General features: G+C 39.5%; 1 protein-coding gene across 1 annotated transcript; it reads right to left on the reverse strand.

Moving 5' to 3' along the window:
- LOC109822473 (cytochrome P450 85A-like) lies at positions 3,576-12,691 on the reverse strand. Its single transcript, XM_020388671.1, has 8 exons — positions 12,426-12,691; positions 11,484-11,805; positions 10,874-11,023; positions 10,536-10,784; positions 10,127-10,292; positions 9,929-10,035; positions 9,699-9,823; positions 3,576-3,847 (listed from the first exon to the last, which is right to left on the reverse strand). The coding sequence occupies exons 1-8, from the start codon at positions 12,614-12,616 to the stop codon at positions 3,760-3,762; spliced, it is 1,398 nt and encodes a 465-aa protein (XP_020244260.1). The 5' UTR covers positions 12,617-12,691; the 3' UTR covers positions 3,576-3,759.

Here is a 14,002-nt window from a genome sequence, read left to right on the forward strand (position 1 = left end):
TTTAACGTGGGTTCTTGGTAGCGAAAGGATGCTTCCCCCAATGCTTGAGTCAAATTTGCCTCCCGTTGACGATCAGAACAAGATCACAAGAGCTTCTGACCTTCGTTAGCCGGCTGGAATCGAGGTTCGATCTTCGAACTTACATGCAAAAGCTCTGATTTCTGATGATTAAAAGTCTCAATTAACCAACCCTTTTCTCTGTAGCCATCCGTGGCTATTTATAGGGTTTGAGCACGTAACTGACGTGCTACAATCGTGGAATCGTCGATGTCGAGCCTCATTGCGTGGCGAGTCTCGTGAGCTTCGTCTTCACTAACGAGCTTTAAATCCGATGACAAGCTTTGTTTTCATTGACGAACTTCACCTTCGATGATGAACTTTGAACCTCGTATCCAATGACGAGCTTCGAACCTCGTTTCCAATGATGAGCTTCATCTTTGATGTCAAGTCTCATTTCCAATGATGAGATTCGAACCTCGTTTCCAATGACGAGCTTCACATCTGGTTTCCAACGATAAGCTTTGTTGTTTGAGACGAGGTTCATCATTGTAATGACCCTCGTCATGCTCGTTATGAGCTTCAACGTTCTAAGGCCAAATGATTAGCCAATGATCTATAAAGATCCATGAGATTAGAGGAGAGATAGACTTTTTTCATTAGCCTTTCCATCCCCTCCTCTTCTTTCATGTTGATCATGCCTATTTATAGGCTTAGGGCCATTATGGAGTGAGTTAATGGGCTTTAACTCCCCTTATAATGAGGGAGTTAGTGGTCATTAACTCCCAGTTAAATGAGGTCATTAACTCCCAGTTAAATGAGGTCACTAACTCTCCTTAAATAGGTGAGTTAGTAGTTATTAACTCTCCTTAAAGGGGTGAGTTATTGGTCATTAACCCTCATTTAATATAGCCCTTTGAAACGGTGTCTGACGAGGTTCGTTTGCCAGACGAGGTTTGTCCGTCTGACGAGGTTCGTCTACCAGACGAGGTTTGTCCGCCTGGCGAGGTTCGTTTGCCAGACGAGGTTTGTCCATCTGACGAGGTTTGTCCACTTCGCTATATCTTTGGTGAGCTTAACTGCGGCTTCATCTTTGGCGAACTTCATCTTCAATGACGAACTTCGTTTCTAGGTGAACTTCATCTTTTGATGGGCAATATGTTGTTTGTCCTATTGAACTGAGACAAACTTCATGAATTGAGGCTGAGGTTCGTCATTGTGACGACCCTCGTTGTACTTATAGTGAGGCTCGACTCTCCTTCGTTTCTTGGCACTTTTTAGTGTCTACAAGTGATGGTGAGTTTATTGATCAATAAACTCTTGTTAATATGTGCTAGTTGTGTAAACTATCAGTTTTCAAGTTTTCAAGTTAGTGATGACATTCATGATGAGAATGCAAGCTACATGTAAATCAATTTGTAGTGTTCCAAGTGAAGAAAAAAGAAAATAAAAGAAAAGTAGAATTGAACACATATAGCATATATATAATAGTTTAGTGATAGTTGTGTAAACTACATTAGAATGTAGAGTTGTGCTTTTGTGAAACTAGCAAGTATCATGAGAAAGAAAGGGCTACTAAAAGATTTGAGGAATATAACAGTAGAAGAGCAATTTATCATGACATTGAACATTTTGGGTCAAATCTAAAACATGAATAGAATCCTACATCTTTCAATAAGATGTATAGGATGGCTTTACGTGATAATAATGACTTACATAGAAATGTATTTTGAGCCTTTTGATTTTCACGTCATATGAGTTATTATGATGAATCAGGTTATCTACAGGTTTCACATAAAATTTCTACTAATTTAGATGCATAGTTCATACCAGTTATGCCAAATTGTGTTATTTACACGTTTGGATTCAAGATTTTTCATGTCGCACGAGTTGTGATGATGAATCAGGTTTTTTACAGGTTTCATATGAATTTTCTGCTAATTCAGGTGTGTAGTTCATGTAGTTATGAGCAATCATGATATTTACAAGTTTCATATAATTTTACATGTCAAACAAGTATTTATGATGCATCAGGTTATTTACAGATTTCATATGTTATTTTGTATCTTTTCTTTCAGTAAAATTAGCACCAACAATGGTCACAAATAAATTTGTCTTTAGTTAGAGGTAAACTTACCATAGTGACTATATATATTTTTCTCTACAAACTTCAATACCAACTAAACACAAGAAAAATGGGAAAATCTAATTAACCAAAAGTTTTCCTATTTTTTAGATACTAACCAAACATAGAAAAAGTGTGTAAATTAGTTTCCTATCATGTTTTATGTATGAACCAAACACCAACAACCAATTTCATGGAAAACATTAGAAAATTCAAAAATGAGTTTTTCAAATGGAATAAAATGGCAAACGAACCAACAACCCCTAAAAAAAAGAGATCATCGAGAAAGCTTTGAAACTAATGTGATATTTTAGAGGAGAAATAAGAGATTGGCCGGATATTCTTTCGGGGCTCCGATGAGATGGTTTTTTTTTCGGTAGCTTTGTATATCCTCTTCACAAAGAAACACTCAATCTATTGAGGCTTCTTTCTCACAATGACTAGCCAAAATCTACCTCAAATTAATTTAGATTAATTCACCTATTAATTCCAAATATTGGCTGGTAACAATCCAACATTAATTTCATAACGGGCTCATTTATTCTCCACTAATTGTTCATTATCAGCCATTATACTCTTATTTTACGCATGAGTATTTGGTTGATTTGGTCAACCCGACTAACATCTTCGAGAGTTGTTTGGATGCACTGTCCACTCTCCTTCGTCGGGGAATGAAAAGGATATATAGAGTAGGATAGAGAAGAAGATGGGATTAGTGTACTGAGGAAATTGGTGGTTTGGAGGTTGACTTGGGTTTAGTTGAGGAATTGAGGTAGTAGGTAATGGATGAGAAAGAAGCTAGGTATCTTATTCTATTTAGCCTCTATAAATAAAACTTTTAGCGATCATCCTCATTATTTGTATTGTTCAAATTGCCCCGGGGGCAATGGCTCCGCCCCTGTCAATACTGGAGAAGAGATTCTATCAAAACACTCCATAGAATGTGATGATCTATATTATTCATGGATGGTTAGGGAGTTAGTTTGGAAATTGTGACTATTCTATTAATGATTTAAATCCCCCAACTTCTACAGGGTTGCTTCTCACGGGTATTTGGCTTCTACTTTCATCTTCAACACCCATTCCCTGGTTAGAAATCCGTATTTTTGTTGTTCAATTTAGTCTATGCAATTAGGGCTTTTATTGGGTTTGTGGTTCAATTGGGGTTTTATGATGGATTTGTTGTTCATTGGATTTTTTTTATATCAAGTTTTTTTTATTTGCGATACTAGTCCTTATATCTTTCATATTTTGAGATTAGACCCCCAAATCTTCATATCTCCAAATTTCCAAGTAGTTTGAGATTAGTCTCCAAATCATCATATTCTTGAAAAGTCCAAAATTTAGCAAAGACAAAAAAAAAAAAACAACTCATGATGTATAAGTGAAAAACAGGGGAAGCATCATGGCATTTAAGTGCTAAAAATACTCCCTCTTTGAAACCGGCAGTAGTAATAGTAGTATACTAGTATAAATAGCTAAGTAAAAAAAATCTTAAATTAACAAGGCTACAATGTTGGTGATCAGAACTGGCAAGTTCTATATATTATTTATTCCACTACAGAAGGAAGGTACATTTTTTTGCCATTTATTAATTGTTAGTAAGCCTGTCTATATCTTTGTATGATGAGATGAAATCATCGCTCCAACACCCGAATGTGCAGTCCATTAGGCGCTTCGACTCTTGGAAACGTCACCAATTTATCCCCTCCAACTTCTTCCCACCTGCAATATGTTAGTGTTCACGTAAAATTTCAGACAGTTTCAAAAAATGTTTTCCTATAAAATTTATAAACCAGTTATTTTCATGAGTGTGACAAATACTGCAAGTTTCATGCGTGAATCATTAATCAACCTCCTGTTAGAGTTGCAATATTTTGAGAATGATACACTGCTGGGCATATAAGGGGTCTTTCGTCATGATCTGTCATTAGATATTGCGGCAGAATGCAGGCATTACTTATGCAAGTATACTCAGATACTTCATCAGAACAACAGAGTTCACAAGAACAATGCAATTAGATATCTTACTGAAATGCATGTATGAATGTAGTGTAAATTTGAATTTCAGGCTAAGGATTCAGGCAGACAGGGTGGCGGTCAACCATGGCGGTCGACCGTGTTCGTGCACATTGGTCACTATACATCTGGATCAGTGGCGGTCGACCGCCGCGGTCGACCGCAGAAGTTTCTGCTTTCACCACGGTCGACCGTCGCGACCGCCGAAGCGGGTTGGGCTGGGTTCTGTTTCCAGACACATTTCGTTTGTGAGTTGTATAAATACCCCAAACTCGTTTTTTAGGGTTTGTGGGATAGGATTTTGAGCTGATCTAAGAGGAGATTTGAGGCTTCTATTGTTGGAGCAATCTGGAGAGATTGAGAGGCCTTATTTGAGGGTTTTGGTAAGATTTGTAGCCCTAACTTGTATTCCCTTTGATTTCTAATAGTAAAACTCCCCCCTCCTTGCCCCGTGGACGTATGCACATTGTCGAACCACGTATATCTTGTGTTCTTACTGTAATTGGGCTGCTTGTGGCTATTGTGATCTATTTTGGTTATTGTGTGTGCTATTGATTTTGTGTATTGGGCTTCCGCGGCGCATAACAAGTGGTATCAGAGCTCCGGGTTGGATTTGGGAGTTTATTCGAAGGATTCGGGCTTCCGCGGCGCATAACAAGTGGTATCAGAGCTCCGGGTTGGATTTGGGAGTTTATTCGAAGGATTCATTGTTGGGTTCTTGTTGGAGTTTATTCGAAGGATTCATTGTTGGGTTCTTGTTGGGAGAGTAGATCTACAATATGATTGAAACAAGCAAGGCTAGTTCAAGTGCTACAAGTACATTGGGATCGACTTTGACAAAGACTATCCAAAGTTTGAGCATCAATAATACTAAAATTGATGTTCCAAAGTTCGACGACAAGATAAATTTCGACTTATGGAGGTGTCAAGTAATGGACGCCTTAGATGCTCAAAATTTGGAGGAGACTCTTGAGCTACAAGAGAAACCCGAAGATGTTGAAGAAAATGTTTGGAAGAAAATGAACAGTAGAGCTTGTGGGGTGATTCGGTCATGCTTAATGTCAGATCTTATTTATGATGTGAGGAACGAGACGTCGGCAGAGAGATTGTGGGAAACACTCAATGAAAAGTATTTGACGAAGAGCATTAAGAATAGGCTTCATTTGAAGAAAAGGTTCAACCAATTCAATATGAAGAGGGGAGTTTCCATTCGGGAGCATGTCAACAACTTCACAAAACTAATTTCGGATATAGCCAATGTGGATATTATGATTGAGGATGAAGACAAGGCAATGTTATTATTGTGTTCGTTGTCGAATGATGAGTTTGGTACATTTGTTCTCACTATGATAAATGGACAAACTATAGTTAGCTACAAGAAGGTGACCTCGGCATTAGTAAATTATGAGCTGAGGAAGAACGATGGTGAGCCCTCCGAGAAGGCATCGGGTGATGCATTAGCAGTTCGTGGCCGTAGTCCAAACCGCCAGAGATTCAACCGTTCAAAATCAATGATTAGGGGTAGCCATAAGAGTGTTGGTATAAATCAATGTGCCTTTTGCAAAGAAGATGGACATTGGAAGAATGAGTGCCCAAAGTTAAAGGATAGAGCCGGGAAGCAAAGGGGAAAAGTTGTACAAACTTCAGAGGTGAATGTTGTTATGGTTGTTGGTGAAATTCAGATTCGGATTCTTCAGGTTATTCTTGTCCCGCACTACCGTCAGTTTGTTATGCCGACTCTACGGAGTGGATGCTTGATTCGGGAGCTACATTTCACATTTGCCTTAAGAGGGATTGGTTTACCAACTTTGAGGAGTTGAAGAGAGGAGACATGGTGCTCATGGGGAACGATCATATTTGTCCTATTAGTGGGATTGGCTCAGTTAGAATCAGAATGCATGACGGGGTGACTAGGGAATTGTAAGAAGTGAGGTTCGTGCCGTAGTTGACGAAAAACCTCATTTCTCTTGGGACTTTGGAGGCATCCGGCTACAGAGTGATCTTAGAAGATGCTAGTTTGAAGGTCATGAAGGGGTCTATGGTGGTGATGCGAGGTGTCAGGAAAAACAACCTATACTACTTGAAGGGCAAGACAGTTACAGGGTATCTGGCTGCTTCTATCACCACAGAGGAGGACACTACCACACTATGGCACATGAGGCTTGGACACACAGGTTCTGGCTGCTTCTATCACCACAGAGGAGGACACTACCACACTATGGCACATGAGGCTTGGACACACAGGAGATAAGTCTCTACAGTCATTGGCAAAACAGGGGCTTTTGAAGGGTGCAAAGACCTGCAAGATGGAGCTGTGTGAGCATTGCATACTTGGGAAGAAGACTAAAGTAAAGTTCGGCACCGCTATTCACAAAACCCAAGGTATATTAGACTATATTCACACGGATGTTTGGGGTCATTCCAAGCACACATCGCTTGATGGGGCAAATTATTTTGTCACTTTCATTGATGATTATTCCAGGAGGAATTAGGTATATACCATGAAGCATAAACATGAGGTCCTGGATATATTTGTGGAGTGGAAGAAGAAAGTGGAGCTGCAGACAGGTAGAAAGGTAAAGACTCTTCGTTCAGACAATGGTGGAGAGTATAAGAGTGATCCATTTCTGAAATTTTTTTGGGATCATGGCAATAGAAGATACTTCACAGTTAGAGAGATACCGCAACAGAACGAGGTGGCCGAGAGATTAAACCGTACTTTGCTGGAGAATGTATGATGTATGATGACGCAAAGTGGATTACCTAGATCTTTTTGGACCGAGGCGCTGGTTTATGTGAGCCATCTCGTTAACAGATTATCGTGCACTACGATAGAGGGGAAGACTCCTTTGGAGCGTTGGTCTGCTTCTGTGGCTAGTGACTATAAGACTCTCCGGACATTTGGGTGTCCAGCTTATTTTTATGTCAGTGATGGAAAGTTAAATCCGAGAGCGAGAAAAGCTGTTTTTGTGGGATTTAGAGAAGGTGTCAAATGCTTCAAATTATGGGAACCACAAGACAAGAAGATGGTCATTAGCAAAGATGTCACATTTGATGAGGCGTACATGATGAAGCCTCGGGTTTCTCAGCAAGTGGAGGAAGAACAGATAGGAGGGGTATCGCAGCAGGGGGAGGTTGATGTGACTCCACCCACTCCCGACAGCACTGTGTCCATTGAGGCTCCTACAGGTGTGACACTGGGAGGAGATGAGATGACAGACGGGCATGTGGAGGATACAGTGGATGGTGAGGCTTAGGAGCAAGGTCATGCTCAGGGGTCCATTGCAGCAGATAGACCGAGGAGAGAGATTCGTCGACCAGCTAGATAAGATGCTGTCATGGTGGCATATGCTTTATCTGTAGAGGTCGTTGATGATTTGGTTCCTACCACATTCAAGGAGGAAGAGTCTAGCCCTAATTTTATTAGGTGGAGGAATGCTATGGAGGAGGAGATGCAATCTCTTCAGAAGAACGGCACTTGGAAACTTGCAAAGCTACCTAAGAGTAAGAAAGCTATTGGTTGCAAGTTGGTGTATTCTAAGAAGGAAGGATCTTCTATTGGAGATATTCGGTTCAAAGCCAGATTGGTTGCCAAGGGATATGCACAGCTTAAAGGCATTGATTACAACGAGGTATTTTCACTCGTTGTAAAGCATTCATCTATTCGGATTCTATTGGCATTGGTGGCACAGCTGGACTTAGATTTGGTCCAAATGGACATGAAGACGGCCTTTCTACATTGAGACTTAGACGAGGAGATCTACATGACACAACCTATGGAAAATTAAAAAAAGAGTTGTCATCTGAATTTGAGATGAAGGACTTGGGAGAGGCTAAGAAGATACTAGGTATGGAGATTGAGCGAGATAGGGTAAAGGGGAGATTGAAGCTTACACAGAGGAGTTACTTACAAAAAATGCTGAAGAAGTTCAGTTTTGAGGGCAATACCAAGGTGGTGAGTATTCCATTAGCTCCCCACTTTAAACTTTCAGCTTTAATGTCACCAGTTTCAGTGGAGGATCGGGACTACATGTCCAAAGTTCCATATGCCATTACAGTGGGTAGCTTGATGTATGCTATGGTGTGTACTAGGCCAGATTTGTCACAGGCCATGAGCATGGTATCTAGGTACATGCACAATCCCGGTAAGGGGCATTGGGAGGCTGTGAAGTGAATTCTATGGTATATTAAGGGTACCGAGGATGTTGGGTTGATATTTGTGAAGAATGATGAGATTGGGTAGGATTGTATTAGCTACGTGGACTAAGACTATGTTGGACATCTTGACAAACGTCGGTCCACTACAGGTTATCTTTTTACATTGGCTAGTACACCGGTGTATTGGAGATGCACTCTTCAGTCTACAGTGGCGCTTTCTACTACGAAGGCGGAATATATAGCGGTGACTGAAGCAGTGAAGGAGGCTTTGTGGCTACATGGTTTGTTGGATGATTTGGGGATTGCACATGAGACCATTCAGGTATATTACGATAGTATGTCAGCTATCTATTTGGCGAAGAACCAAGTCTACCATGCACGCATGAAGCACATTGATGTCAGATTTCATTTTGTACGTGATGTATTAGATGATGGTGATGTCACGTTGGAGAATGTCCACACTAAGGACAACCCTGCTGATATATTGACCAAAGTTGTACCAGGTGTGAAGTTTGGTCACTGTTTGAATTTATTAAACATTCTTCGTTGTTGAGGCCGTTGGCGGCCATTTGGATGAACTACGTTCGGCTTGATTCCTTGGGCAAGAGGATACGTAGGCAGTCTTGCAGATACAGCCGATTGTATGAATTGAGATTGATTGGGGGTGTTTTTGGAGTCGGCTCAGTTTTGACAAAACGTTCGCTGAGGTGGAGATTTGTAGATTTGAATTTCAGGCTCAGAATTCAGCCAGACAGAGTGACGGTCGACCGTGGCGGTCGACCGCATTCGTGCACATTGGTCACTATACATCTGGATCAGTGGCGGTCGACCGCCGCGGTCGACCGAGAAGTTTCTGCTTTCGCCGTGGTCGCACCGCCGGCGGTCGACGCACGGTCGCCGCAGAAAGTCCTCTGGAGTTTTAGGGCTGTTCTGGAGTGAGGCGGTCGACCGCCGCGTCGACCTGCCGAATAGGCGAGGGTTGGGGGCTGGGTTCTGTTTTTCAGACGCCGTTCGTTTGTGAGTTGTATAAATATCGCCAAAACTCGTTTTTTAGGGTTGTGGGAGATGATTTTGAACTGATCTAAGAGGAGATTGGGGCTTCTATTTGTTCGGAGCCATTTGGAGAGATCAAGTGAGTTGTTTGAGGGTTTTGGGTAAGATTTGTAGCCCTAATTTGTATTCCCCTTTGATTTGATTAGTGAAACTCCCCCCTCCTTGCCCCGTGGACGTAGGCACATTGCCGAACCACGTATATCTTGTGTTCTTGCTGTGATTGGGTTGCTTGTGGTTATTGTGATCTATTTTGGTTCTTGTGTGTGCTATTGATTTTGTATATTGGGCTTCCGCGGCGCACAACACGTAGTGGATTACTATCGATAAACTAATAATGGTCTCATACCTGTATCTCGTTACAAAATAATGAAGAAATACGGCTATTTCTACAATTCCCAACTCCTTCCCCGGGCAAAGCCTGGTTCCTCCTCCGAATGCCATAAAATACGGGTGAGATTCCTGGTTTTTACCCTGTATTCAGTAACAAGTTCAATAAGTAATTTAACCGCGTTTTAGGTGTAGGAACAGAAACTTAATTCTGTGTGTTTTTGGAGTAATGTGTTTTTGGTTGCTCACCAGCCATCTCCATGGATCAAAGGTAAAGGGATCTGGATACTGAAACGCGTCATAATTGATCTCTCTTATGTACACATATATTTTCCAATCCTTTGGAATAGTGTATCCTGCAAAAGAAAATTCTCAAAAAATTAATTAGTAAGCATCCATAATTTCTCTCAAGGGTTGAATATTATTCTTTGTGCTCTGATATAAGACCTTTTATTTCCATATCTTGAGTTGTCCTCCTCAACACTCCATTAACAACTGTGGCTAGTCTCGAGGTCTCAATGATTACAGCACGAGTTAATGTCATGGATTTATAATCATTCCAGTCAATTGCCTCGTCTGGGAGTTTCCTTCTTCTGATCTCCACATGTTCCTTCTGTAAGTGCAAAGCATCAATTGTGTAAGAACTCAAAACAGGAATTAAGTTAAATGTTACTAGCGAAGGGCATATCTTGTAGCTGACCTGAAATTTTAACATATTGAGATTGTATTATTCTCAAAATATCCTGAGTTGTTATCATTTTTCGCTATCGATCCCTTTCCTAATCTCATGCATAGGTTTGATTCTTGAAATGCTTAATACTGATGAAAGAAGAGGTGATGTGGATATATTTCTCACCACTAATTCTTTTAGGACTTTCGGGTGTTGATGAAGATACTTGACGGCCATCATTGAAGTGGTAGATACAGTCTCAAAACCAGAGTAGATGAAAGTGATTATGAGATCCATAAGCTGTTCATCATCGAGATTTGCTCTTGAATCATCATTACTGAAGAGGAGGGCATCGAGCATGTCATTGCTAGTTCTTTTCGAAGCTCTTCTCTCCTCAATAATTCTTTCGAGCATGCTCACAATCTTCTTTCTTGCCTATGAAAAGAAAAAGAAAAAGAAAAGAAAATCATTCAGAACATACATCATTATTTCAAAATGTAGGAAGTTGAAAGGTGGAAGTTAACCTGCAGTCCCTGATGGTAGCTTGTACCAGGCAAATTGATAGGCAAGGAAAGAGTTCCTATAATAAGCTTATTGATCTCAGATCCCATGGCTTTGGAAAATTGACCACTTTCTATGCCAGCAACCAACTTCAATGCCGAGAACAACCACATCTGAACATCAAGACCAAAACAATTATTCATACATGAACATCGTCAATATTTAACAAATTTTATAGTTGTATTTTAACAGTTTGATCAATTTGATTTAGAAACGAGTCAATAGTATTATGGATACATTTTAACAGTTTGATATATTTGATTTAGAAACGAGTCAATAGTATTATGGATACATCCATAAGAATGATAACCTACAAATGTCAATCGGTTTTCTTTTTACGAAATATTAGTTTTCATCTAATAAATATTAGTGTTATTTTCGGATACACTGGATCATTAAAACTTATCATCTCTCATGTTTTTTCTTTTGAAGACAGATCTCTAAATGATTAATTAACATCATTGCAACTTTACTAGTCAGAGCTATCACGTACAATTAATACACGTGATAACATTTGAAATTATTGCCATAAGGTGTCAATTCAAGAGTCATGCATTGAGATATTCCACCAACCTCCTTGGTTCTCTCTTGGATGTCGATAACTTTATCGTTCCAATCACTAAGGTGCGATCTCATGAACTGATCAATTTTCACAATGAGTTGCTCCCTGATGATTGCGGGACTAATGAGACCAAGTATAGAACCTCTCATTGCCTTGTGAAGGGAGCCAGTCACCGCTGCAATGTTGCATCTTCCTAACATATCCAGCATAGATTGAGGGTATCCAGGGACAAGTCCTCTTCCTTCATTCATCAGAATGTATTTGTTGATCTCTGGATCCATGGATACAACAGTTGGACACCCCAATATATGGGACTTGAACAAATTTCCATACCTGTAAAGATTCAAGAGTTAGTTAGAAATGGGAAAAAAAAACCTGTCACGATTTTTTTTGAAAAAAAAACATATTAAAACAAACAGTTGCGTAGACATTTTATCACCAAATAAACTGACTAAACTAAAATCAACTTTTGCCAGAAAAGGTAAAATGAAACCTAACAAAAAGAAATTCATCCAAAGGCTTTTAGTGAAATGTGTAATTACAGGGTTCAAAAATTTACATAGTTCATTTCTAATATGTGGTATTATCAAAAATAATAATAATAATAATAATAATAAAGAAAATAATGGAGGTAAAGAGTAATAGTTTGATGCTACAAGCAAACTACTTGAGAGTTTAAACATTGGAAATAAATTACCTTGAGAATAATACATCTAGGAAATGGAGCTAACAAAGAGCTAAAACAAGACAAAACTACTTCCTGTTAAAAGCAAGGAACGTTCCAGCCATGAAAAGGCTCATCTCTCAAACGCATTACTTTTCAAAAAGACATATAGAGATGAGGGATAGCTATCAAAACCATTAACTCCTCAAAGAGAAACCAATCAGAAATCGTAAAAATGTTACTACCTGCATTAGACATTCAAGAGAACTCCTATAAACAACAAACTCACCTCGCTCTCTGATTCTTCATAAAGCTTGGCCCTTGTTTAAGAAACTCTGTGGTTTCTCCAAACAATGGCCAGCCCATGGTCCCCGGTGGGAGTCCTTTCCTTCGATATCGAAGCTCATTCCATTTCAGCAGAGCACTGCAAATGATCAAGAACGCTACAAGCAAACCAAAGAAAGCTCCTAAGATCACCATTTTCTCTTGATCCACAATTAAGTTTTCAACCTACTCTGAGGCTTTAGAAATGAGATAGGTTCTCTCTCTCCCCGTCTGTTCCTAATGCATGACTATATATAGAACCTCCCAGATGACAGACTGACACTTTAAATAGAAAATTTATATTCAGTCATTCCTCTTAATAACTATTACTTCTAGGGTCCTAGGTAGTTATGTACTGTTTTATGGAACAACTATTATCAACTGTAATATGGACTAGAAATTAAAGTTTTGATAAAACTTGGGATTGCAAACAACTTTTCCTTTGTGATGAGAATCAGTATATACAGTGAAAATTCCCAGGATTTAGGGCAGCATATCTTTTCCAATCTCTCATTTTGGCTGCGTATAATTGGGGAACGTTCTGTTGCGTGTATGGCCAAAGGGTTGGTTGAGAACATCTCACCGTGTATGTTTCTCTTTTTTAATTAGTTGGTAAAATCAATGATAATTAATTTGTAAATTACAAAATAAAGGAGATTTAATACATAAGAATTGAGACTGAGAAGTATAGTGGAGAGTCAGTGATCAAAAAAGGCAGGTCATTTTTACTTTACTTTTCTATTTTTTTTCCTTCTCGAAATGTATATAGAAAAGGGCAGGTTAGGTGGCACATGCAAACCACTGTATTGAGAGCAGAGGGAAAGAAGCTTCACATGAATGTCAATTGTAGATCTGCATATCCCAGATAAAATGTACTGAATATCCTCTGTCGTGTTTGATGTGAGGTTGCAGAGGGGAGAGTATTCTTAAGACCTTTTGGACAACCAACAAGCTCAATACATAGATATGCTAGGCATTCTATTTGGGCAAGTGTTGAAAGATTGGTGAAGTACAAAGAAAACTGCATAGAGAAAACTGCTCTGGTCGGTCGACTGATGAATTTGATCAGTCGATCGAAAATCATGCACAGCAGGTACAAGAATCTCTCTGGTCGGTTGACCGATAAAGAATATCGGTTGATCGATCGGTCAGAAATATGTTTGCTATTCTGTTTTGGAGTTAGGATATATATTAGAGGAACGTTTTTTATTAGGGTTTTTTTATCAGGTTTTTTATCCGAGAAAAGAGTTTTGAGAGAAGATTGAGCACTTTGAGAGGGAGATTCTTTGAAGGTGAGTGAGATCTTGTTGGTGAGAGTTAGTTTGATTGTTTAATAGTTATAATTGTAACCCATTGTATTTCTCCTCCATATAGTAAAATCTCCCCATCCTCTCTCCATGGACGTAAACATCTTGCCGAACCACATAATTCTCTGTGTTTGTGATTGATCTTGGATGTTTATATTACAGATTGTGCTCGTTGTGTTCTTTATGCATTGCTTACCGACTTATTGTGGATTGAGTCCGCTTCCGCTAGACGCAA

Source organism: Asparagus officinalis, chromosome 8, assembly GCF_001876935.1.
Source record: "Asparagus officinalis chromosome 8, Aspof.V1, whole genome shotgun sequence".
Lineage (NCBI taxonomy): Eukaryota > Viridiplantae > Streptophyta > Magnoliopsida > Asparagales > Asparagaceae > Asparagus > Asparagus officinalis.

Coding starts and splice junctions, on each gene's coding strand:
- LOC109822473 (XM_020388671.1), bottom strand. CDS start 12,616: ATGGTGATCTTAGGAGCTTTCTTTGGTTTGCTTGTAGCGTTCTTGATC. Junction 10,785..10,873: donor GCTACCATCAGGGACTGCAG/GTTAACTTCCAC, acceptor TTCTTTTCATAG/GCAAGAAAGAAGATTGTGAG. Junction 9,824..9,928: donor TTGATCCATGGAGATGGCTG/GTGAGCAACCAA, acceptor TACTGAATACAG/GGTAAAAACCAGGAATCTCA.